General features: G+C 51.3%; 11 protein-coding genes across 11 annotated transcripts; 5 read left to right on the top strand and 6 right to left on the bottom strand.

The window, feature by feature from the left end:
• Positions 1-188: 188 nt before the first annotated feature.
• Positions 189-2,193, top strand: P174DRAFT_509748 (putative cytochrome P450). Its single transcript, XM_024831603.1, has 2 exons — positions 189-687; positions 761-2,193. Exons 1-2 carry the CDS (start codon positions 570-572, stop codon positions 2,041-2,043), a joined length of 1,401 nt encoding a protein of 466 aa, XP_024685146.1. The 5' UTR covers positions 189-569; the 3' UTR covers positions 2,044-2,193.
• Positions 2,163-3,815, bottom strand: xanG (cytochrome P450 monooxygenase xanG; the record flags this gene model as incomplete). The annotated part of the gene is made up of 4 exons (XM_024831604.1): positions 2,163-2,240; positions 2,290-2,769; positions 2,854-3,685; positions 3,709-3,815. 4 exons carry the CDS (start codon positions 3,813-3,815, stop codon positions 2,163-2,165), a joined length of 1,497 nt encoding a protein of 498 aa, XP_024685147.1.
• A 363-nt stretch (positions 3,816-4,178) lies between these two features.
• On the top strand, positions 4,179-5,050 carry xanF (xanthocillin biosynthesis cluster protein xanF; the record flags this gene model as incomplete). Its single annotated transcript, XM_024828751.1, has 3 exons — positions 4,179-4,251; positions 4,308-4,911; positions 4,971-5,050. 3 exons carry the CDS (start codon positions 4,179-4,181, stop codon positions 4,996-4,998), a joined length of 705 nt encoding a protein of 234 aa, XP_024685148.1. The 3' UTR covers positions 4,999-5,050.
• Positions 5,051-5,843: 793 nt separating this feature from the next.
• xanE (O-methyltransferase xanE) lies at positions 5,844-7,511 on the top strand. The gene is made up of 5 exons (XM_024826514.1): positions 5,844-6,301; positions 6,352-6,475; positions 6,525-6,634; positions 6,681-7,062; positions 7,113-7,511. The coding sequence occupies exons 1-5, from the start codon at positions 5,914-5,916 to the stop codon at positions 7,402-7,404; spliced, it is 1,296 nt and encodes a 431-aa protein (XP_024685149.1). The 5' UTR covers positions 5,844-5,913; the 3' UTR covers positions 7,405-7,511.
• Positions 7,512-7,656: 145 nt separating this feature from the next.
• On the bottom strand, positions 7,657-8,309 carry P174DRAFT_457333 (DUF4149 domain-containing protein; the record flags this gene model as incomplete). Its single annotated transcript, XM_024829543.1, has 3 exons — positions 7,657-7,829; positions 7,884-8,154; positions 8,223-8,309. The coding sequence occupies 3 exons, from the start codon at positions 8,307-8,309 to the stop codon at positions 7,657-7,659; spliced, it is 531 nt and encodes a 176-aa protein (XP_024685150.1).
• Positions 8,310-10,293: 1,984 nt separating this feature from the next.
• Positions 10,294-11,972, top strand: xanC (transcription factor xanC). Its single transcript, XM_024831027.1, has 4 exons — positions 10,294-10,593; positions 10,656-10,860; positions 10,893-11,170; positions 11,230-11,972. The coding sequence occupies exons 1-4, from the start codon at positions 10,482-10,484 to the stop codon at positions 11,556-11,558; spliced, it is 924 nt and encodes a 307-aa protein (XP_024685151.1). The 5' UTR covers positions 10,294-10,481; the 3' UTR covers positions 11,559-11,972.
• On the bottom strand, positions 11,824-14,741 carry xanB (isocyanide synthase xanB). The gene is made up of 2 exons (XM_024823923.1): positions 13,676-14,741; positions 11,824-13,626 (listed from the first exon to the last, which is right to left on the bottom strand). The coding sequence occupies exons 1-2, from the start codon at positions 14,436-14,438 to the stop codon at positions 12,104-12,106; spliced, it is 2,286 nt and encodes a 761-aa protein (XP_024685152.1). The 5' UTR covers positions 14,439-14,741; the 3' UTR covers positions 11,824-12,103.
• Positions 14,742-15,485: 744 nt separating this feature from the next.
• On the bottom strand, positions 15,486-16,240 carry xanA (isonitrile hydratase-like protein xanA; the record flags this gene model as incomplete). The annotated part of the gene is made up of 2 exons (XM_024830658.1): positions 15,486-15,923; positions 15,944-16,240. 2 exons carry the CDS (start codon positions 16,238-16,240, stop codon positions 15,531-15,533), a joined length of 690 nt encoding a protein of 229 aa, XP_024685153.1. The 3' UTR covers positions 15,486-15,530.
• An 806-nt stretch (positions 16,241-17,046) lies between these two features.
• P174DRAFT_417583 (uncharacterized protein) lies at positions 17,047-17,839 on the top strand (the record flags this gene model as incomplete). Its single annotated transcript, XM_024824613.1, has 6 exons — positions 17,047-17,061; positions 17,135-17,203; positions 17,279-17,327; positions 17,388-17,540; positions 17,597-17,661; positions 17,771-17,839. The coding sequence occupies 6 exons, from the start codon at positions 17,047-17,049 to the stop codon at positions 17,837-17,839; spliced, it is 420 nt and encodes a 139-aa protein (XP_024685154.1).
• Positions 17,840-18,178: 339 nt separating this feature from the next.
• On the bottom strand, positions 18,179-20,817 carry P174DRAFT_364979 (putative C6 transcription factor; the record flags this gene model as incomplete). Its single annotated transcript, XM_024822032.1, has 5 exons — positions 18,179-19,244; positions 19,300-19,390; positions 19,440-19,574; positions 19,625-19,884; positions 19,946-20,817. 5 exons carry the CDS (start codon positions 20,815-20,817, stop codon positions 18,179-18,181), a joined length of 2,424 nt encoding a protein of 807 aa, XP_024685155.1.
• Positions 20,818-21,318: 501 nt separating this feature from the next.
• Positions 21,319-23,524, bottom strand: P174DRAFT_438334 (MFS transporter). Its single transcript, XM_024826515.1, has 4 exons — positions 22,936-23,524; positions 22,280-22,880; positions 21,890-22,221; positions 21,319-21,836 (listed from the first exon to the last, which is right to left on the bottom strand). The coding sequence occupies exons 1-4, from the start codon at positions 23,351-23,353 to the stop codon at positions 21,571-21,573; spliced, it is 1,617 nt and encodes a 538-aa protein (XP_024685156.1). The 5' UTR covers positions 23,354-23,524; the 3' UTR covers positions 21,319-21,570.
• Positions 23,525-24,414: the final 890 nt, after the last annotated feature.

Genomic DNA, 24,414 nt, shown 5'->3' on the forward strand with positions numbered 1-24,414 from the left:
ATCTTCTGTTGTCTGATATGATCTTAAAAGATCTCCATGTTTGATAATGTCATACCTCTAAGCTGACAGCCCAGCCACCCGACTTTCCCCTTGCTTCTCCTCGCTGTCTCTTCGGTGTCACTTTGTCAAACACACGAGTCCGCTATGACAATCCGGTCCATTCTGAATGGCTGCTCCAAAAGCGAGGAGTCAGCGCCCGTGACGAACCATGATCCGTGCAGCAGACGAGTCCATCCAGTAGGAGTCTCGGAGAGGACGTGGTGGAGTCTCCAAGGGCACCGAAAGCGGCAGAGCCCTCCCACTATCGAAGGATCATCGCGACCCAGATCTGCATTCACAGCTGAACGACCAATCATCGCCAGGACTGTGATGCAGCTATGTAGGGTGAGCTCAGCTGGGGATGCGTTACACAAACAAGCTACTAGCAGGTGCAAAGGCATCTGCCGTCATAGACCTCTGGGGGAAGTGCAGTGGATTAAATTCGCAGTATCCCCTTCCTGCGTGGTCAGTTTCCCTTTCAGTTTTGTTTGGGAATTGTTCTTGTTTGGTTGATACACCAGACGACCAATATGCCGACTCCAATTCCTCGCCCGTCAGGTGTTCCGATCCTGGGAAACCTGTTTTCTATGAGCGCTGGCAATACTTGGGGTTCTTTCAATAAACTAGCGGTGAATAATAAGGATTTTTGTGTGTTTCCCGTGCATTTACCGGTTGCCAGTTGGCAGCAATCACGAACACTACTAACACGATCCTTCAACAGACCCGATTTTCAAAATCACTATCCTTGGGCACGACATTGTCTTCATCACCAGCGCAAAGCTGCTCGAGGAGGTTTGCGATGAGAAACGGTTTCGCAAATGTGTGACCGGCCCCATTGTCGAAATCCGCGAGGCAGTCCACGACAGTCTGTTTACCGCGTACCACGATGAAGAAAGCTGGGGTATTGCGCACCGTATCATGGCCCCTTTGGTGACTCCAGAGGCCGTGATCGACGCTTTTGCTGGAATGCGCGAGACCGCCACAGATCTGATCAAAAAATGGACCGCGGGCCCTCGGCAGCGGATCAATGTCAGCGATGATATGGACCGTCTGAACCATGCCGCCAACATGCTCTGCTTCTTTGACCAGCGGATCCACTGCCTTGAGGGACCAGAGCTTTCGGTCCTCAAGGCCATGGAGGCCGCCACGTTTGAAGCGCTGCGTCGCCCCACCCGCCCCAAGCTGTTGAAATGGCTCATCTACCAGCGTCGCTTTGACAGCTACATCAAGACGATGCGCGACTACGCCGCCGAGATCGTCGCTAAGCGTCGCGCTGCTCCGACCGAGAAGAAGGATATGCTTTATGCCATTATGCACGGCACGGACCCCCAGACCGGCAAAGCCCTCACGGAGAGCCAGCACCTGGATGAGATCATCAACATCTTCATTGGAAGCGCTACGGCCGCCAACCTTGTCTCCTTCGCGTTGTACTATCTCATGAAGAACCCGCACGAAATTGCCCGCGCCCGCGAGGAGATTGACGCCGTGGTCGGCGGCCCAACCGCCCAGCTCGAGCACGAACATCTCGCCCGCCTGCCTTACTGCGAAGCCATCCTGCGTGAATCGCTGCGCCTGTCGGCTACCGCGCCGGGCTTCAACATCGAGCCCATTCCAGACCTGGAGCAGCCCGTCCTCCTCGCAGGCGGCGAGTACCAGGTCCCCAACAAGCAGCCGCTCATTGCGCTGCTGGCGGCCGTCAACCGCGACCCGGAGGTCTTCGAGGACCCCGACGCGTTCAAGCCCGAGCGAATGGTCGGCGAGAAGTACGATCGGCTTCCGTCCGGTGTGAAGAAGGGTTTTGGCAACGGCAAGCGTGAGTGCTTCGGAAAGCGCTACGCCTGGGAATGGTCGTTTATGATCCTCGTCACGATCATGAAGGACGTGGACTTTGTGTTGGCGGATAAGAATTACAAGACGGAAGTTGGAGGAGTCAATTACAATGGGGCTTTCAGCACCAAGCCGTTGGGGTTGTTTGCGTTGACGGGACCTCGACAGAGCGTGTGATGGGAGGGTAAAATTGATGCGTTACGATACCATGGTTTCAAGCTAGCAGCATTGTGGATGTTTGTATATCATCTTAACTTTATACCTAATCTATGCTTTCACCTGAATCCTTATGTCTATCAGCTCCTTTGCTCGGTCTCGCTTTCTTTGACCTCGCTCAGAATCACTCGGCATCCCAAAGGCGCCAGAATCCCGCCCTGTCATGCATCAGTACTCTGCATCCTCCTTGGGGTTCAGGAGACTTACCGGCGTCATCTTCAACCGATACTCCGGATCCACCGCCCACTCGATCCGTCTCAATACCTCGAACAACAGGATCTTCATCTGCAGCAACACAAACCCCTGCCCGAGACACTTCCTCGAATGCGCATTGAAGGGTATATACGTGCCGCGCACCGTCTCCCGGCGAAACCGCGCATGCATCTCACCCACCGTGCTGCCCCATCGCTCCGGCTTGAACTCGTTCGCGTCAGCACCCCAGATCGCCGGGTTGACGTGCACCCCGTACGCATTCCAGCCGACAAAGGTCCCTGCAGGAATGGGGATCTCGTTACCGAGCATCGCCGGGCGGACCGTGACGCGATTGATGAGCTGCGAGACGGGAGGGTAGAGGCGCAGGAGCTCGTAGACGACGGCTGTGAGATAGGGGAGGGGGTTGACGACTTCGGAGGTTGGGGTTGTAGTGTTTGTGGAGAGGATTTCGGCACGGAGGCGGGTTTGAACTTCCTTCAATCAATCAAATCGTGTTAGATGCCGTTGGAGCAAAGGGAGATGTCTAAGAAAGGAAGAAAGGGGAAAAAAAAGGCATACGGTATTCTTCCCAATCTCCCAAAACATCGAGTTAACCAGCTGCTGCGCGTTCTCGTGCGCCGTCAGAAACACAATCTTGAGATTATCCTTGAACTGCTTCTCCGTGAGTCTGCCGTCGCGGTAGGCGTCAACAAGCATATGCACGACCATCTCCTCAGCGGGCTTGATGCCCTTCTCGCGGTCGCTGTCGATGCGCCCCAGCACCGTCGCCATGAGTGTATCTCCGAACTCGTGCATGATCTCATACGCGCGCTGCCGCGACTTGATCAGCCACGCGAACTGGTCCAGATCAGGGAAATTAAAGAACAGCGGCCGGAACAACATCATCTTGATCACAGACTGGATGGCCTCGAGGCGCACCGCGCCATGCGGCTTCTCCAGGCTCCGCAGGTCCAGATCCAAAAAGCTCATCCCCATGACATCCACCGCCCACTGCTGGACATATGTGTTCACCAGGATACCCCTGCCACGACCGGCGGCGCTCTGCTCCGCGAGAATCTCATCCACGAACCGGCGCGACTTGATCAGCAGCGGCGCGGTGTCAAAGTTCTTCTTCTGCAGCCCGGGCTTCATGATCCCCGTGTACAGCTTCCAGGTATCCCCGTGCGAGTTGATGATGTTGTCGCCGACCAGCGTCGCGATCACCGACCAGGGGATCTTCTTCTGGCTGCCTGCTTTTGCGTATAGGTCCTCGTTGCGGAACATGTCTGTTAGCAGGTCCGGGCGCGTGACGAGGATGCTCCATCGGCCGGCGAACCAGATTAGGACGGCGCCGTGGGCTTCGAGGGGTTTGCGCAGCCAGCGCTCGTAGATCTCGTCTTGGCCCATTGAGCTCCAGAGACCGAGGATGGAGACATAGAAGGGGATTCGGGGAGTGAGGGCAGGTCCCACGGGACGTGGAGGTACCAGGCTAGGTAGAGGATTAGGGTAAGGGGGACTGCGGCGAGGTAGTAGAGTGTCATTTTTCGCTTTGGGCGTCTTTGACTTCTGTGTGTAAAGGCTAGTGGATAGATGATGGGGGGATGGCGGTCCTCTTGTCTCTTGTATGCACAATTTTTTCAGAAAGACATTCTCGCGTACAAGTCCCGACCTAAGACTCGCCTGGCTGATCGTACTCAGTTGATGAGTGTAGCGTATGCATCCCAAGTCAGCAAAAATCCGAGCTGATGTCATCTCAACGACTGCCTAAGTCATCGCGGAGCGAAGCGTAGCATGCCATATATTCCTATATATGACCTCGAAACTGACGAGCTGACGAACTGACCAACAGCAAGCACTTCAGGGCATCATCTCTTGACCGTAACCAAGTCCCAAGTCTAGCAATTATGGCCACCGAAGCTCTACACATGCACAAAGACCGTCTCTCAGCAGAGGGCCTCGATCTCAAAGATCCCCACGGTACTCTCGCCTCCATCCTACCCTTCTAACAAAACAAGCTACTGAGTGAAAGATAGTCTCCTCCAGCCTCGCCCTCTTCGCCATCCACAACGTCATCCGCCGCAATCTCCAGGCCTGCGCAGAGCACGCAACCACAGTCCAACCAGCAAACATCGACGCCTTCACCACCTACGCAAAGTACACCCTTCACGTCCTTCGCGACCAGCTCACCTCCATCGACGAGATCTGGTTCCCCGTCTTCGCAGAACACGATCCCCGCTTCCTGACACAGAAAGACGCACACGATGCCCTGTACCAGAAACTCACCGTGCTGGAGGCGCAGCTAGCCACTTCCCCAGCGGAGCTAGAGGGGAACCAGCCCCTCTCTACGGAGATAGCAGGGGCGTTCGCAGAACTGCACGATCTAACTGACAGGCAGTACGATCTCGAAGAGGACCTCGTCAACCAGCTAGGCCGCAAGGTGCCTATCGAGACTATTCGCGCTCTGGAGAAGAAGCAGGAGGAGAGAAGGAGGGCTGATGTCAAGGTGTATGGGCATTTATGGACGGCTGTGTATCTTCTTCGGGGACTGGAGCCGAAGGAAAGGGCGATTTTCCCGCCGGGGATTCCGAAGTTGATTGTTGGTGGGATGTTGACGGCGGGTGCGATGCAGTTTCGCAGGTGAGTTATTGTCTTTACATGGATGGTTTGGGGGTGGTGTAGCTGACTGGTTTGGGTAGGGAGCTGCAGTTTACGCCGAGATTTTGATGGGTTGAGGTGGACTCCACGGGTGATTGTTACTGTTGTTGTTCAGGTGTGGTGTGTGCATATCAGAATCGTAAATATGTCATTCGTCAATAAATTTATTGTTCACTGTGTCAGCAGAGTACGAATTAACGTATTTCCTGGGCGAGCGGGACACCCGACCGAGCGGGACACCTCTATATCCCACATAAAATGGCACATATCAAGGCTTCCATATCTCAACAACCAAGCATCTACAGGGTCTGAGATTTGATAGGAGGTGTTAGTATAATCATACAGAGTTATATTTATAAGCCACAGCCTTCTAGTATATGTGAATACTCAGGTAACATAAATTACATTAGTATTTTTGGTGAAATTAGCTTTTTAGACATTAAGAGAGAAGGATGGAATTTTAGGGCCATGCAAAAAAGTATTCATATACTCTAATCTGTATATAGTCTAAATATCTTGCTTATATTGTAGCATATATGGACGTGGTTGAGATATCAAAGCCTTGAAGAGTGCTATTCTATATGGAATACAGAGGTGTCCCGCTCGGTCGGGTGTCCCGCTCGCCCGGGAAATACGTTAGTTACAACCAATGCTGACTGTAGCTGGTCCAGTGTGTCAGCGCGGCGTATACGGACTATACGGACGCCATCTTGTATGCGAGTGCATGATTTATACTAAGCAATCCATGTCAGCCGCAGGTGTAATCGCAACGGAGCTGACAATGAAGAGATTGTCCCAATAAGCAGGAGTTAAGATGACTGCTCTGACTATACCTGCAGGTAATCTTTGGATAGCCAATATACCTCTGTAAGCATATAAGAAAGTTAACTTAGGTTCGTACTTCTTCAAATAGAAATCCGGTAGCCAAAGATATCATCAGAATTGTAACAAAGATATCTCATCGTACGACGTGAACCCAACGCCATGTCCACACAACAAGAGCCCAAGTCCAACCGTACAAACGACCTGTACGAGCTCGCCGTCAACATCTCCAGCACGGTGCAAACCTTCATCGGAAGACTGGACACAATCGGCGCCGAACGACCCAACCTAGACAACCCCTTTCCAGAGATCATCCAAGATGAAGGCGCGCAGCTGGCCCGGCTAAAGATCCTGCGCCTCTGCGAACGGCTCATGGCACTGGTCCAGGGCCCGGTTCAATGGCTCATGTTCCAGAATATGGCGTTCCTCGATGCCGCGTGCGTCGGTGCGATCCTCGACATGGGGATTTACGGCATCATTGCCCCTGGTCCTGAGCCAACGTCTCTCGATCAGATTGTAGAGGCGACGGGTGCTTCGAAGGAAATTCTGAGTATGCGACGCCCGCAGTCTAGTGTGAAATGGGAGCTGACAAACCCTCAGAGCGGATTATGCGTGTTTGCACGCAGAGATTGATCTTCGATGAGATTGCGCCGGAGCAGTTCGTTCATAACGGAGTGTCGTTGCAGTTCCTTGCGCCTCCTGTGCAAGCGCTCATCAGTCATGCGTGAGTAGCATGGTCCGTAAAATTGAACGATTGAACTGACACCGCTTAGGTGTGACGATGGACTGCGCATGGCAGCACATTTTGCCGATTCTCTTAAGAAAACTAATTGGAAGGGAAGTGATGATCCAGAAGATACGGCCTTTAGCCTTGCTTTCAAAAGTGAGTATCCCCCAACGTCATACGAATTCGTTGCTAATCCTCGTAGCAAACAAGGGCCTTTTCGACTACTTCTACACCGAGGATATTGCTCGCGGCCAGCGCTTCGCCCTTGGGATGGCAGGCAGCGAGATCATGAAGACCCTCACGGAGGACATGTTCCCGTTCGAGTCTCTTCCGCAGGGCGCAAAGGTGGTGGACGTTGGCGGTGGCCGCGGCCATGTCAGCGTACGCATTGCAGAGAAGGTCCCTGGTCTGAACTTCGTCGTGCAAGACGATGCGTCCATGCTAGAGGCTGGTCAGGCAGAAGGTGTTCCCAAAGCAGTCAAAGATCGCATCGAGTTCATGCCGCATGATTTCTTCAATGAGCAGCCGGTCAAGGGGGCGGATGTGTATCTTTTGCGGTTTATTCTGCATGATCATCCGGACAGGTTAGTTGATGCAATTTCATGAAAGAAGGGGTGTAGCTAACTAGTCCTAGTCGCTGTGCGAAAATCCTGTCGAACATCGTGGATGCGATGGAGCCGGGAAAGTCGCGGATTCTTATTGACGATGCGATTGTTCCCAGCTTCTTGGGCCCGGAGAGTTCTCGGTTCTATAACTTGCTGGATCTCTACATGCTTGTTGCTTTGAATGGAAAGGAGAGGACTTTGGAGCAGTGGGACCACTTGTTCCAGATGGTTAGTCCCAAGTTGGTGTTGGAGAAGGTTTGGAAAACGCCAGACGGCGGGCCCGAATCGGGGACTATGCTAGAACTGCGACTGCAAGAGTGATTCTCTGATATTTGTTTATTTGAGGCAAAGATAGATTCAATACTTAGTTTTACAATGGATTGTCACAGAAGGTTGGGTTATCCTTCTCCGCTGACTTTCAAACTGTAATAGTGTCAGATATAGTAAGAGTTGCGATTGTTGCATTCATGCTTCAGTCAAAAAGTATATACAAGGGTAGCTAAGTGATTTGTGACACCTCGATGACCCAAGACCGCCCGACTGAACAGATCAGCAGTTACGGAAGCGATTGGGTTACAACCCTTTCAGAAGGCTCGACGACAATGCAAACCCATACCAAACGGTTGCAACAAGGGAAATCGCATTCAGGTGGATTGACATAGCATGATTGCGGGAAAATGCTTTGTTTGCCTGTTGGAGCTTCGCTGGATCCGTCGTGTTAGAGTTATCTTCATTCATGGCACTTTCTATTTGCAGTCAGCCACCATCGAGTGAGATATGGATAAGAACTCGAAGCCTACCGTGAAGCGCCCTCCTAATAAAAGCAGTCTTCGTGGTCCGGGGCCCAAAAACGAACCAATTCAGGGCCCCGGTGACACCCACCACGATTAAAGGAACAGAGTCCCATATATTTCGCGAGAAAGAGAGGATGCTATAAGGCGGCCGAGTGACCGCAGTCAATACAACCAGTCCCACTTGACAGCGAAAGTAGGCTGGGAAGATGCGTTTCTGGAGAGCGAGGAACTCTTTCATAGGAAGGGCTTGGTAGCAGACTTTAGTGTTGACAAAGCTCTGAGAGGAAGACTTGTCAATTAAAATTCATGATCTGGAGGGGCTCGAGGGGAGTTCTGCGCTCTCACCTGAAAGAGTTCTGTCCCCAGAAGAGCTCCATATGAGAGGAGATGATACGGAAGCAAATTACTGACGGTCTCAAGGATCGCCTGCATGTCTTCTCGTTGTGTCAGAGTTTAGAATTATAATTAAAGTTGCTGTTTAGAGCCTGGGAATAGTGTCGATTGATTCAGAAGAAAACAGGTACTCTTTAAACGATTAACAAAGCAGACGAAGAAGTCGAGCACTTGAGGCCGTAAGAAAGTCAGACCAGAAATAAGTGATTGGCGCCACAGGCAATTATGGCTGCCTTAAGGCCCCTGTAAGAACCTTTCCTTTGTCCTGTCGCTTTGGGGTGTCAACTCCTCATTGCACCCTTCTCAGCATCAACTAGACATTCATCCTATCATCCATACTACTACTGCCCTTGAATCCATCTCATACGCATTACTCATCATCTCCTATTCACTTGGAAGTTGTTACTAATGAATCAAGGATTGCAGGGCAACTACGAGAAGTAGGGTGAGATACGATTCCAAGACAGGCTCCTCCCTTTCTTCCTTCAGCTCTTGGCTTCTTGAGACATATTCGTATCAGCTTCTCATCATCAGCTGGTGACACGAGTGCCCCTCACGCAGATTCGTGTTCCACTGCCAAGATCGATTGCAGTCCGGGCTGTTCCAGCCTCGACCGATTACTTGCATCTATTGTGGGTACATCCCCGCCATCTTGTACAGCCTTACTACCGGAAAGCAACGGACTCCTTGGAGGAGAAGGTCCTTCACAGGCACTTCTTCAACAATATGGTTATGCTTCAAACCATTGGTTTCGGATTCCCATCAAGCTACTGACGCGTCTCGTGTATTCGACTGACCAACGAACGAACACGAGGATGTTAGCTGACGGCAGATTGCCTGCTAACTGCGCTAATTGGTTGATCTCCTTGAACACAGGTGAATCCTGTCAGAAACCGTTGTAGGGCGTCCCTTTTGGGCTATTCAAGACCTCGTACTTTTGATAGTCCTCTCGACTGCGGCACTGTTGCCTGGCCGCGATACGGGTCTGGATTTTCCAGCTTGACCAATATTTTGTGAGCCGAGCCTTGGGTTTACGAGGTATTTTATGGGTTACCTTTGAGCCCAATACCATATCCCAGAGCTATCAAACAGATGATGTCAGATTGAATGCTTTTACTCCGACCATTCTCTGTGCAACACGATCAACCTTGGGAGAGACTTAGACCTTTGCCATACAAGCGTCGTATTTACTGAGTGGTCCCTATCCTGCGAGCTGCAGGAGGCTTTATCTACGGTTACCAGGGGTGCTCTGTATGTCATACTGTCATGTGGACGCGACTCAAGGATGCATCGCTCAATGAAGACCACGGGATCATTGACTTCTCGGACCACGCCGAGAAGTTCGCCATTTCGTCGGATCTGCGGCCTCGAGCCGGCCGTTTTGAAATGAGGAAAACAAGATCTTCCCGACAATCTTCAAGAGTACAGACGAGGGAGGCTGGTCTGATGTTCATGCGCCACCACCAGCCTAGATCGGAGCATCCGCGTTCTTAGACGTCGATACTTGCAGAGTTTACAATGGTTGAACGTCAGACCCCAGATCTATAGTGCCTATGGGGGTACAATGCAACTGCACTAGTCACGGCTGTGATATACGAAAATGGGACGACGTTGCATTGGCCAGAGAGAAACACGAACTCGCGTGGCCTCGCGGGCCCTTGGCTTCTTTAGCCCTGCATTGCATTACAGGCTGCCATTATCAGTAGCCCTGGCCGCTGATATTAATATGGTCAATATGACTCGTCCGTAAATGGATGAGGTAATGCCAAACCTCACCTGAACCGCCCCCGGCTGCCATTAAGATAACCTACCGAGCCAATGATCGCTCCTAACACTTTTTGCATCAGTCAAGACCCCGGGAGCATCTTACTTCCAAGGATGACTAGTGTTGACTTGTCGACTACATAGCCCGGCTCGCATTGGAAACTCAATAGGTGCATCAGCTAAATATTTGTCAGGCAGCTATAAATGAATGCAGTAACGGCAGGGAAGCCCTTGATCCTTTTAATAATAAACTTGGCGCGGCTGATCATCGCTGAGTGCTGAGGCTTCTTGCGTAATCCTCCTCATTCTGAGCATCAGGTCTAGAAGGCGGTGCCTGTTCAACATAGGTGGGCCTGTATAGAAACCTCGTAGCTAATTCCTGCCTCGAAACTTGCCTCATCGAAAGAAGCAAAAGATACAAGGTCAAAAGGCCATTATCAGCCAGCGATGCATTCACAGACCACAAAGGACGAGCAGTCCAAAGATGACTCTTCAAACGAGAAGCAAGACGCTATTGAACGCAGGAGACTTCAAAATCGGCTATCCCAGAGAAATCATCGTCAGTGGAACCTGTGCCCTGTTAATCCCATTCTCCTCATCCATTTACTCACCAGTCAATAGGCCGCAAGATCCGGGACAGGATCGCCAAACTGCAAGAACGTGTTATCGCTAGCGAGCTCAGAGCCGTTGCAACTTTGAATGGATGGGACCAAGCGAGTCCTTCAGCTGCGTCGATGATGGAATCCAAGCCGCAAGGTGACTTTGATAGCAGCCCGTTGGCTTCTGCTTCGGAAGACCCAGCAATCTCGAATCCCCCCAACGGAACGTCTCCTCCAGTCTTTGTCGTTCATGCTGCAGTCTACTCAACCAGATGCCCCTTTCGTCCTCTCTACCCTCCCCACCGTCGCCTCTGCCGTTCGACCTTGGTCTCGCCAACGGGGTTGACTCCGCCAACTCGTCATCCTCTACTCTCTTGAACTGTCCTCCCTCATCGTCTCAGCTCAGTCCTTTCAGCTTAGACGCATCTTTAAGCATGACAGGGCTTCACACTCCGAATGAATTCAGCTTCCCGCCATATGCTGACCCTCCAGGCTCCCAACAATATCCACACTGCCCACACTTCTATGTAGCGACAGGTGAGAACCAATGTCCAAATACCAACAGATAATTGACTAACCACTGTGTCTTCGCTCAGAGGCCTCCCTACCTCATATAATGCAAACATTGGGTAGCACAACCTCGCATCCCAAGGCCATCATCTTAATACCGCATGGACATGGATATTCCCCAGCATCATTCACAGGAGCAAACACGGCAGAGTCCACAGGCCGCGGAACCACGTTGAACGGAAATTTAAATTTGCAAAATCCAGGATGCCACTGCCTAAGGCACGACCGCAGTTCCAAATCCTCTGATCTAGGAACATCCGGAGAATGGATGAACACGCCGTCTTCGACTCCGTTCTGTCCGCTGCATCCTTCGCAGTCGTCATCGTTGGACAGTTTTCAGTCCATGATGCTTTGAGTCATATATATTTTGAACTCTGCTTCTATCCTTCTTATGTGTCTATGTTTATGTGATGCTATTTGTGAAAACCTGGTCGGATGAGGTATATAGTATAGACCACACATGGTGTGAACAAGGCCCCGGCCCCCTGATGACTGGATCGGAGTGCTTACTACTTTTCTTGTATGAATTTTGAAAAAAATACTTTTTTTGATTCTCTGGTTTTGCTTCTTCTCTACGGTTTAAGAGCATACTCTGTATTCTGTCTATGCACAGAGCGATTCCACATTTGACACTCAATTCAACTTCCAATAGTTGCCATTATATGCTAAGAGTTATTTGGCTTACTGAGAATAGATATAAGGAGAAGGTGCCAGTAGACCTTTGCAGAAACAGAGTCTAAGTACCTAAGGAATGTGGAACAATCTACCTGACTGCTTAATACAATAACAACTCGGATGCAATGAAGAAAGGGAACGAAGAGAATCAACAAAGATAATTCAGTGACCAGAAAGCCATTGATTGCGCAAAACCAATCTGCCTCCAAAGGATCAGTTGAAACACTAGTCAAAGTGAATTCTCCATAGCTCCCGATCACAATCAGTCTTGTACCCCGTCCGGGTATGCAGCATGGCCGTGTTGTCGCTGACAAGGAGATCGCCCTGCTCCCATGAGAACCGCAGACAGACGCGGTAGTCATACGTCAGGTCATCAACCACAGAGACAAGGCCCTGCTCATCGTTCTCGATCGTGACCGCGCAGGTTGAGAACTTGGTCTTGGTAGAGTCCCACGGCTGGTGCCAGCGCATGCACGGCAGCCCGGTGACAGGGTGCGGCACGACCAGGGGCAGATTCTTCAGCTTGGCGTCCCAGAAGCCGTCGTTGTCCATGGCCCAGGTAACATTCTGCAGCCGCTCTGTGGTCCACGGCAGAGGCAGGTAGCGGAAGAAGAGCCGGGAGCTGGCGAAGAGCGTGTACCCGCTCCCCTTGGGCGCGGTGGCGGGACAGGTGAAGAATTGGTAACCTGGAGGCTTTTGGACGCGCTTCACCTCGCCCGTGACGGGATCTGTCTCCTCTTCGAACTTGAACATGCCGTCGTAGTGCATTGGCATCGCCTCGTTGGAGGTGACGTTGTTACCTAGCTTGTCGGTGCGACCTGCGTCGCGCACCTTCTGGATGATGCCGAAGCTCCAGGGGAGGATGGCGCCGAGCTCGGATGCTTTCTGGACGTAGAGCTCTTCTTCGAGGGTCTCGCGGAACCCGCGCAGGACGACCGGGGAGAGGCCACTGGAGAGCTGGCGGACTTTGTGCATTGGCAGGTCGCGGATGGAGGGAGGGGGCCGCGAGTCATCGATATCGCTGGGCCGGATGACGAGGCCACATGGGTAGAGATGCTCGAACTTGACCCGCAGGCCGTCCTCGACCCAGTCGAAGAGCTTGGACTTCTCGCGGAAGTAGTATGGCTGGCCGTTCTTGTAGACTAGCTCGTGCGTCTCACGCACATCCTCCGCATGAACGGTGCGGAATGTGCCGTCAGCGCCGACTGCAACCGACGAATGCCATGGTGTGTACCCGAGGGCGCCTCGGAGCTGGGGGACGAGCGAGATGGACAGTTTCTTTGCTCCGTTTGACTCGTGGATGGAGAGACGGACGTAATCGGCACGGTTGGCCTTGATGGCGGCCGCAAACATCTTTCCGCGGACGATCATGCTACGGGCAATCTGGGCAATATGAGCCGCTCTTGCCTTTTTGCTCGTATACTGCGTGTCCATCTGAGGGGCCAGGTCCTTGGTCAGGAACTTGATGTACCCGCGATATGTCAGGCAGGTATCATTGTCACTGCGGATGGCTGCATCAGCGTCGAAGCTGCGGTCTTCGAATCGGTACATCAATTCCCTTCGGAGACATTGGGCATGCGCCAGATAATATGATTTGGCTTGCTCAGCGCTGGTCAGAGGGATCCACGGGTGTTCGAGAAGCTCAAAGAGTCGGATAAATTTGACATGATGAAGCTCCTTCTCAACGGCCATCCTGCGGAGGGCTTCTCCATATTCCCAGACAGTCTCGTCAGGTACTCCCAGGATATCTATCGCCCGGTTAGCATGTTGAAGCCATAGTGAGTACAAGAGACTTACCATTGTATACGAGTCCATCGGAGCTGATGTATACATCTGCACCCGGTTCGTAGACTCTTCCAATGTTCTCGCACAGGCCGTTCAAATGATATAAAGCCAGCTCCTCTCCAAGATCTGGCATCACACTCAACACCTTGTCTCGAGCATTGGGGGACTTGAAAGGGAAAGCCGGGAGGATCATCCGAACAGGCTCCCGCTTTTTGACTTGCTCAACCACGGTGGGAATGAACGAGGTCAGCCCCTGCCAGGACTCGCCAGTCTTCTCAAAGTTCACCCCGTAACTCTCGACGACTTTTAAGACTGCAATTGCTGTTGCTTCGTCTTCGGAGACGGGACTGTTCTCCTCTCCGTGGGCGGTCTTGGGGGCTTCCGCTGGGAGGTACGAGGTGTCATCCTTGACATCTTTGCCCTCGTGCTTGAACGTGACTGGGACTTCCTCGTTTGCTTCAACAACCGGATTGTCGCTGCTTTCGGGGGTGGAGACGGTTACAGGAGGAATGTCCAACGCGGACCCCGTGTTTCCGTTTGCGGCAGGTTGCTCATGTCGATCAACTTCGCTCAACGGCTGCTGCAGAGAAGACTCATTGCGATGGTGCTCCTCAGTGAGATCCTCAGCAGCTTCGGAGGAGGAGGAGGAAGCCGCGATTTCAGTCGTCTCAACGTTCAGGGCTTTTGTTCCATACGAGCCAAGTAGGTCATTCTCTTGTGGCTCCGCAGGATATGAGACGGCAGCGTCCTGTGGGTTCTGCAGTACGGTGATCATAATGAACCACGATTGAAGAATGATAATCTATGTAAAGACTGATGAGGTTGGTTTCTCAGTTGGTATGTTGTGTACTTCCGAGAGTGACTTCGGCCGAGCTCAATCCGTCGGTATGCAAGGTTTTATATCGTTCCAGAAGGGAAGAGACAGGGCAAAGCGTAGTGAGAAGAACGCATCTTCGTCAGCTATATCATCAGTGACGTCGAAGCAGCGGAGTGATTCAGAGCCACTGTGACATTGTTGACTAACAAGCAACCTCACCGTATGCTCCCATACGCTACGAACACACCCTCTCTGCTTGATTTCTGGCAGTCAGCATCGTCCGTAGCTGAATAATCCCAGTGCGAGAAGGATCTCCAAGAGGCTGACCTGTATGCGTGCCTTCTGTACCCGGGGCATGGCAGTGAAGCTGAACCTTCATCCGATAGAAGCCTTGAAAGAGAACACGAGGTAGCTGACACAGAGCCTTGGGAGATGACAAGACCTGCAGCTGCTTAGGCAGATATCCTCGGCCATGACAAACGAGATATCCGCCAGTTCCTTCACGTCAGTTCCATGTGCGCGTCGTCTCACGGCACTCAATACGGAGCCAAGCTCCTTTGAGGGGCCTGGTCACAGTCAGGCCGAATTCACATTGAACGCTTCAGCTGGTGAAGATGATCCAGTCAGCAGATATGTTGCAGATTTGTGGAACTGTTGGAACTGTTGGAACTGTTGGAACTGTTGGAACTGTTGGAACTGTCTGTAGGGTTACACGCTCGCCACGTTCTCTACGAGCACAGCATCCAGGACGAGGCCCTTGGCTAGGGCGTCGGGCTGTGCCCACATGTAATAACAGATACGCAAAGATTGACTCTCGAGAGCACGGCCTCACTGTCTTACTGGAAAGAGGCTGTACCAAGTTTTAGGGTCGATCCTGTTAGAGATGTGACTCAGGCTGACTCTACAGAACAGGCTGAAAGAAGATTTTCAGACAAAATTTGAATTTTCCAACAGACAACAGAGGAGGGTCGAGAACGTATCGAACTCATCCCTCACCAAAAGAACTCTCAGCTAGCTTGTTCCAAGTTAGATCACCTCTTCTGAGACCCCTTACTCAGAAGGCTGCCCTTTCCAGTCATATTCCATCACGCGTGAGATGAATGCCGCCATATCAAGGGAGGTCAACTGACTAACGAGATACAAGGATGCATCCAAGCAGCTGCTCACTCCTGCGGCCGTCAGTAGCCTGGCAGACCCAACTTTTAGAACTCCTGCATCTATGTAGCGCTTGTGCGACACCTCGGGAGGAGGAGCCCCTTCCCCATTTACCCGGATGCAGAACTCCCGAAGTTTCTCAATGGCACGATGGTGAGTCGTGACTGAAACCCCAGTCATAAGCCCAGCCGCTCCAATTAGAAACGCTCCGGTGCAAATTGAGAAAAGTACACGCGGTTCATCTGGCGTCTTGGGAGGTAGTGTGGCAAAGCTGCGAATAAGGTCTACCTCCGGGGGTTGGACGCGACGAGCGCATTGAGAAGAGATGGTGGCCCACCAGGGACAACCATGATGTCGAAATCCGCGAGGCCCTGCATTGCGTCCTCAAGCAAGAGATCCGTCTGGACCGTGAGGGCCTTCTTGGCGTTCACTGTTCGTGATCGAGCAATGGTGTTGATCTGGAAAACCCTGTCCGGGTTGTCCGGGTTTCGGTTGTGGGAAGTATGAGTGAAGACTTCCATAGGGGCCGTGAAATCAAGGATGTCCACTCCTTCGAAGAGTAAAACGGCTACCTTGTAGTACTTCTTTGGCGGGGTAGAAGACATGGTGAAGGGTGATTTCTAGCCAGTTTCAGACTGGGATGTTGATCGTTGAGTGTAGTCACTAATGCGATTCTGATAACCACGAACGCGAATATTCCAAAGACAATTCTGTGGAACCGACCGAGATTAGAAAGTAAGGTACTGATCTGATATTTGATCGAGCGAAGGAGTACGAGTGTGAAGGAACTCATCGGCCAGCTGTAAGCTGACACTGCTGACTACATCTGCACGGCCGGGTCCAATGAGTCGGGCCATCGCAAGGAACGAGACGCACGAAGAATAATCATCACTTGCGATTATTAGGAGGAATGGCGATAGCCTTGGAGCATAACGAGTAAGACAAGCAATCATTGGGATTGGGTGGCCAGTCTGTCTTACTTTCAATTGCCGTCAGGTCCGCCCATGGATATATCCTTCAAAACGCAGGAACGCTTGTCCGTAAATGAGCTTAGAAGTATTAATAGAACTTAGTAGTATAATCTGCTAAAGTCCAAATACTCAGGTGCATGTTGTTTGAGTGTTTGTAGTCATATTTCGTCACCCAACTGAGTCAAGTTTTCTGCGAGAACCAGAATGCATAGGCGGATCAAGGAGACTTGCTGTCTCGTAGAGAGTCGCATGGATTGATACCTGCTATAATTGTCAGGTGAGGATTGGAAATCAACTGCGTCTTCAATACTGAGGAGTCGAAGTATTAGATTAAGAGAAAAGTGGGCGATGGGGATGTGGACAGAAACGAGGTGCATCTTCCAACTGCATAAAACCTGATGCCTTTCTCAACGGCTGTTGATGGTCTGAGTAGGGGCAAGATGACCCAATATGGGGTATATTCGAGCTACTCATAAGCTTCAAAGTGTTCAAATAGATGCTTGTTACCATGTTGCTCACTTCTCTTAGCACAACATCAACCCAAACGAAGTTCACCCTGACTTCGCCAGATTAAGCCATCACTTCTCCATCAACAACGTCCCCTTTGGAACGGCATTATCATCCATCATCATCATCATCATCATCCCAGTATCCTCAAACCCAATGTGATAGGAGGCAGACCAGCATATATTCGGGCTGGTGGTTCTGAACAACTGGAGCGGTGAGTCGACTCGGCTTTAAAAGTACAAAGAAAGAGCGATAGCTAATCGTCTGCCTCGAGTTGAACAGCCTGCGACATCCAAGGTCAGAAATGTTGCCCCTCGGCCTGCTCCAACGGTGAAGCCTTTGGAACCACCATCTTCCCCTGGATCGTATCCCCGCGTCTCGCTGCCGAGACACCTCAAGGACATTGTTGACTTCACCTACGCCATCAGTATGGAGGTTGAGCCGGAGCATGACGCGTCCCTGCTGTTCTGAAGCTGTCGACAGGTGTGCGCGCATCTCGCCAGCATGCGGGTGACTTACGGACTGGAGACATCCTCGGCACGGGCACGGTGAGTGGATCCACAGAGGGGAGCTATGGATGTTGCTTGAGATCACGCAGGGTGGGAGGGTGCCTCTGGCATTGATATTAGAGTCGCCGAGGCACTTGTTGCAGGATAGGATGCGTCCTCAGGTGTCGGATTTGGCGGGTGCGTTAGTGACCTGAAGCCAGCAAAGGCGGTTCAGTAGATGTATATCACTCATGAAAGGAACAACTCAGAGCCTTTGGGTTGTCATATGATGAAGCTGGCGTGTATTATAGAATCGTATTGACTGATGATGAAATATGACTTCAAAAGTAGATTCGAAATGCTTAACGCGAGGAGTCCTCACTCAGTATGGCCCATAACATGGAAGCCATCCAACTGTCAAACGCCCAACAGACAGATCATAGTTGATAAATCTGAAAATAGCAGATAATGACATCGCGGAACCTGTGCACACCCATAAACCCCTACTAATGCAAAAAATGTCTCGATATCGTAGGAGAGCTATCATGCTTCTAACATGTTGTCCAACGCATCAAAATCAGCTCCAAAGCGGAGGATGAATGTACTCGGCCGCGCGGTCAAGGATGGTCGGTATGGTCCACTCCCCACTCGTGGAACTTTCAGGCGTCGGAGGCGGCAGCGACCCAATGCTGGGTGTCATAGCACCGACGGTCACAGGAGGAACGAGGTTAGCTGCGGTTGCTGAACCCGCGGAGGCGTTCCGATATGCTGAGCTGCCATTGTGAGCGGCAGCGCGGTTGCCTAGGGAAGAGAACGCAGCTTCTAGCTTTTCCAAAGCACGGTAGGTCTTGGTTAAAGGCTTAGCCCACTGGGTCTGCGCCTCAAGCGGTATGGGCGCAGACTCTGGAGAGGTCGGGTCAAGAGTAGCAGGACTAGTCCCCGTCATATCCGCAGCTCCGGGAACCGTATTGTAAGCCGTGCCGCCGGCTGTGGCAGGACCTGGACCGAAGGTGCCTTCTTCATTGGCGCGTTCGCCGATGATGTTTTTGAGCTGGCGCAACAGGGTCCAAAACTGAGGGTCCGTCTTAGACTCCTCAGTGACTGCTAGAAGGAACATTGAACTGATCGCTCGCTGCAAAGTAATCCAGGAGCGTGACGCATGAGAACTGATTGTATGCATCTCGATGTATGCCTCGACAGTTGTCATCAAATTCCTCACACAGTCAGCGCGCATGCTGAGGGTAGTTGGATCGTTCGACTCGGGTGGGGACTTGAGTGCTGGACGCAGCAGCTCGGAAGAAAAGTAGGAAGAATGCAGCTTCAGTACAACCCTCTCCAAATGATCTGTGGATGAAAGGCAGTATTTGCGGTCACGCAAATGCGGTTTTGCTTCAATCATAATTTGTTGAATCCTTTCTTTATAAGTTTGTATGGTTTTGGAGCTCATTTGCGAGTGAGAGCTAAGCATCCGCGAGCGGACGACCTCGAGGGCCAGAGAGATTATTCGGCAAAGAGTTTCAAAGTACGAAAGCTCTCCGGGCTTCGAGTCTTCGCGGTACGCGATATCCGGCTGACTGACGGCGGTGGTTGACGGTCGATCGTAAGAAAGAGAGAAATGGCTGTCCTGCCATGCCATAGACCACCTAGACAGCATTAGCAGGATGTTAGAAGCCCTTGGTTAAAATTGAGAGACTATACCAAACATGTCGTCTACGGTAGCGCTCCTCTAGTGAAAAGCGACTTGATTCTACGTGGAGACCAAGCGCAAGTCCCATACGAAGTGTCATACCTAACGCCAGTCAGCCAACGAGCTCAGAAAAGCTGCCTTATTCACTCACCAAGTAAGACATAAGAGATACCAGGGTTCATATTGTACGACAACACGTTACCAATCACCAACAGAGTCTGAATGGCTTCTATGGTAGGTTGCGATAGGAAATTGGTCATCCGGAGACATTGGTAGGAGCAGCAAACTAGATTCAGTGAGTTAGAATGACCGTGCAAGTGTAAAGTTGCAACATACCATAGACTTGAGAAGTCAGTTCTCTCTCCTTCCCAGGCAAGTCGGATGATTGACAGCCGGAGGCCAGCACGGCGAAGAGCAGACCCAAGTAGGCTATCGTCACACCAAAAGGTCGCTGTGCTTGATCCGTGTCCGTTCGGTATACGCCACCCATAGATGCTCTACTCCGTAATAAAAGATCGAGATTCATTTCAAACTGCTGGATATCTTCGATGACAGGGTAGATGGCTCCTGCGACGTCCCGATAGTAGAAGAAAAATCTGCCAGCCTGTTAGCATTCAACGAGGCCCATAACATCCCAGCCAAAGGTAAAGAACTGACTCCTTGCACTGCTGATCACCTGGAAGCGCACTACAGACTGCGCTAACGTCAAATGTCGACATATCCGAAGACCACAGATCAACGAACGGATATGTGGCGGACTCATTGTCGAGACCCAACTTCGGCAGGATCCCACCCTCAAGGAGAGCTTGGAGCTGATCAGATCCGGACTTGTTGTTGAGAATGTACGCAAGGACGGATCGAGATCCCAAGTGCACAGTGCCTTCGCCCAACGTGTTTGCTGCATGAATGCCCTCCCGTTCCGGAGAAGCAACCTTGGACCGATTACTCCCATCAGCGCTATGCGCACTGCCCGTCTCCAGCATTCCACCGGGGCCCTCCTCGGCCCGTTCCAGTCCAACTCGTAGGTTTGAAATGGTCTTCTCCATCTCCTTCAGCCTGTTGCGAACATTGTCCCACTCCTCCCGCGCAATGGATATACGGTTCCCGGATCCTAAGGAGTTAATCCGACTTGCCCCGGCCTCCTGTTTGATCTGCAGATGAGGCTCCTCCTGGGCAGCTGACACCGTATGCTCCGCCACACCGGGCTGAGAGGCTCCGGCGGGGCTGTTATTGTATGACGGAGGGATTGAACTCGCTATAATCCTTTTTTTCGACGGCCGCTCGTACGAGCAGATATCGGGATGGTCGCGCTTGACACAGCCGTCGCACGGAAGATTGCGGTCGCATTTAACTTTGCGTGCATGGCAGGGATAACAGGCTTTGGGTTCGCGCGCCTTTCGTTTTGTTCGGATAATCGCGTCAACTTGGGATTGCGGGAGGTCGGATACAGATCGGGAGGCAGCGGCGGTCATGTCGGAGCCGGCTGCGGACGGTGAGAATGACATTGAGGCTTGGTAGGGGGACGCCATTTAGAAATATCAAGATCGGCGCTCTATCGAGAAATTCCCGAGTGCCGTGTGCGTTTCTGTGGCTGTAAAGATTCGATGAGAGATCCGGCTGAGCCAACCTCGGAGATCATGGAGGAAAGCGGAGGAGCGGATGCGGCGCGAGATGTATCAATCGACGGCAGCGTCAGGGAGTCAGGTCAAGAGAAATACATCGCTTTCCAGTAACAGACCTAGATTTAAGTGTTCAGAGCCACAGTCCTCAGCGTTCTGCGCGGTAGCAGTCGCATCTGGAAGAAGCCGTGGTGCAGGCGGCCTTGAGCTGCCGAGTTGGAGAATCCGATGTTACTAAGCAGCAATCTGCATGGCACGTGATTGGCGCGGGAAGCCCAACCCTAATTCCAAAAGAGGAAAAGGATGACGTCTTGACCACGAACATGAAATAATGATGGCGATGTTCCCAGACCTTAAGCAAATAAGTCACATAGGAGCAAAAGGAATAGAAAAAGTACCTTTCTAGTTGAATAAAAATATCTACTAATCTAACTCTATTGCAATTGGTATATGATATCTATCAATGCTTCCGAAAACCAACCCAGAGGACTCCGCTTTTTTTATATGCCATTCAGAGGACCGGAATCGTAACCAAAAAGACAAACCCTAGCAAAACATGCATAATAAACCGACCGGAAATTAGTAAAGGACGTATCGGGATGGAATAGCATTTTTTTCTCGAAAGTTCGAACCCTTAAGCAGGGAGCTATGCATCCAAGATCTCTAGTGCTTCTCTCCCGATCCCTGCTGCTCCTCGTCGTCGGCGAAGGCAAACTTTGAATAACGACGGATAGACGCGCCTTTAAAGTAGAAGACGTAGGGGATTGCGCAGCAAGCGAGTGCAATGAAGGCTAGCAACGAACTGGCCCATCGGTCGTTCAAGCGGTCATACATCTGCTCAGTGAACAATACTGTGGAAGCACCCCACATGGAACGGAGGAAAGTCTTTGCGGCAAGAGCAGAGGCTGCCTGATGCTGGTATGTATCCACTGGAATAGCAATTAGTACTATACCATCTTTGAGGAAATTGGAGGGAACGTACCGAGATAGTTGTTCGCGGAGTTGTACAAGAAGATAAAGCCAAATCCAACGGGGAAGCCACCAATGCAAGGGCCAATCCAGTGGATGTTCGGGTATGATGTCCAGGCGAAGATAAAGAGACCAATGGGGATAAACCAGCATGAAAGCATCATAGGTATCAGACGCGCTTCAGCTGGAGCCTTTCCACCGTGCTTCTTAACAAGTGTAAGATAGTGCTTGTTGACAAAAGGAGCACAGGCAGCGCTACACAAGACACCAATAGCCAAAGGAATAAACATCAGACCAGTAGGGCCTGAGCTCCATCCCTTTCCTTTTTGGTAGACAATGGGATAGCTAGAAATGAGCTGTCAGTCCAGTCCTTGAAAAATCTCGCAAGGCAGTGTCAACTTACGCGACGAAGAACATGTATAGCAAGCCATACAATACGGACATATAAATGGAGATGAACAGAACAATGGGTTCCAAAAACAGGAGTTGGAATGGGCGGATGAGGAAGATACGCAATCTTTCTCCCATGGGGCGAGCGTCCAATTCTGTCTCCGTGACATACTTCGGATCGTTTTCTGTCTTCCGTAATTTCTTTGCTCTCTTCTGCAAAATCATTGGCGCATAGGTCTCCGGGACAGTGAAAGTAATCAGTACCCAGGCGACAAAGGCCAGAATGAGCTGGATCCAGTAAAGCCATCTCCAACCAGCGCGGCAGAGATAACCGCCGACAAGAGGACCGATGGCAGGACCAATGAAAGGGCTGGCAGAGAAGGCAGCCATGGGGACACCACGTTCCTCATTCCTCCACATATCAGCCAGGGTACCGCCGACCAACGTCATTGGAGCACTGAACGCGATACCATCGATAGCTCTGCAGACGATAAGGGTACCGATATTCTTGGAAACCGCGCAAGGTATGACGAAGATAACCGCAAGCAGGAGCGTAACAGCGTAAACAGGCCTGCGTCCAACCATCTCCGAAAGAGGAGCAAACACCATAGGGCCTGAAGTCAATCAGCATGGGTCAAGCTCCGAGTGATTCTGTTCATTGAGACTTACCGACACCAAACCCAATGACGAAGACCGTAACCGTAACAAGACTGGCTTCATGAGAGACATTGAACGCCTCGGATGGCCCTTCAAGGTCGGCCGTGATCACACTACTGGCGAAGGCGACGACGAAACATGTGAGCGAGACGACCATAGTGCAGTACCATTTGTAGGCCTTGGACCAGTTCTTTGGGTTCTCGGGATCATCGACTTTGAAAGTGACCAGCTTCCAGTCCTCTACCTTGCCGGTAGCGGAAGATTTGACTGGCTTGATGATCTCTCCCGTCGCAGTCTCCGCGGTGTACTCTTCCATGTTCGCATCATTGGTTACTTGGCGGAGGGGAAGGTCTAAGGGATCGAATTGACCCTGGCCAGTTCCCAGGGAGAGGGTTCGCGTGGCATCCTGATGGTGTTGTTGGTCCGACATGTCGAGCTATGCACTAGCGACACTCAGATATCCTAGTTGGGATGGAGATGTAGTACTGAGCACGGTCGGTAGCCGGGAGATAAACATCCAGGAGGATCCTGGCAAGTACTTATACCGCTGAGTCGATCCATTTTTTATCATTTGAGATTGAACCTGTGGGACCAGTCGGGGAGGGCGGCGGGCCAGAATGCAAGAAAGGAGTAATAATGGATCTTCCATTGTCAACATCATAGAGCATGATACCAAGGACGGCAGCTTGTCCCGAATCTGCCTCGGCGGTCCCTCGGTTGCCCGATCTGGCAGTGGACCTACTAACCTCTTCAGGTAATATGCCTCGAGGCCACTGCTTTATCATGACATCCCGCTGTCAACCATGGATGCTTTTTTCCATGTCTCTATCTCTCTATACTAGATGGAGTCTAGACTAGAGCCTATACTTGACATTTATTTAGTTGGGCAGACACTCAGCCTACTCAAGGGTAAATCTTCTCGCCCACTAGACCATCCCAAATCTGGATGAGGCAAGAACGAAGGAACAAAGGCGATCAAGGCAAACATTTGATTGATAGCCTATGGCGCAAGTCCGTTCAAGGTAGGCATTGAAATCACCCTCGGACGCATCTTTCGATATAAGAAGAGAGGATAAAAGAGACGGGTAAATACAGCTAGCTGTACTCCGTACAGAATGTTAGTTCAACGGAGTGCTCCTAGTGGGAATTCTTCAATCGGCATGACCAGTTGTCCCTCTGATAGTTAGAATCCATATTCTGTCATTGGACGTGAGCGTCTCTATCATCAATTTATGTAAGCTGCAATTTTTGTTGAAGCTCGGCTCAGAGAGAGCACGTACCACCAAGGTCAGTCAGGAATTGTTATCAGTCACTTATTAGGGCTGGTTCAGTGTTCCCTCTCAGCCATGAGCCTGGTCAAGTTAGCTGCTTATGGCGAAGTGGGTCTGATTAGCTTGCACTGTATCCTGGACCTACAAACTGTGTAGGTTACGAAGCAACATCTTATGTTTGACTGTTTCTTGGCAAAAGTCATAGATATGGAATATCACA

This window comes from Aspergillus novofumigatus, assembly GCF_002847465.1.
Source record: "Aspergillus novofumigatus IBT 16806 chromosome Unknown P174scaffold_2, whole genome shotgun sequence".
Taxonomy (NCBI): domain Eukaryota; kingdom Fungi; phylum Ascomycota; class Eurotiomycetes; order Eurotiales; family Aspergillaceae; genus Aspergillus; species Aspergillus novofumigatus.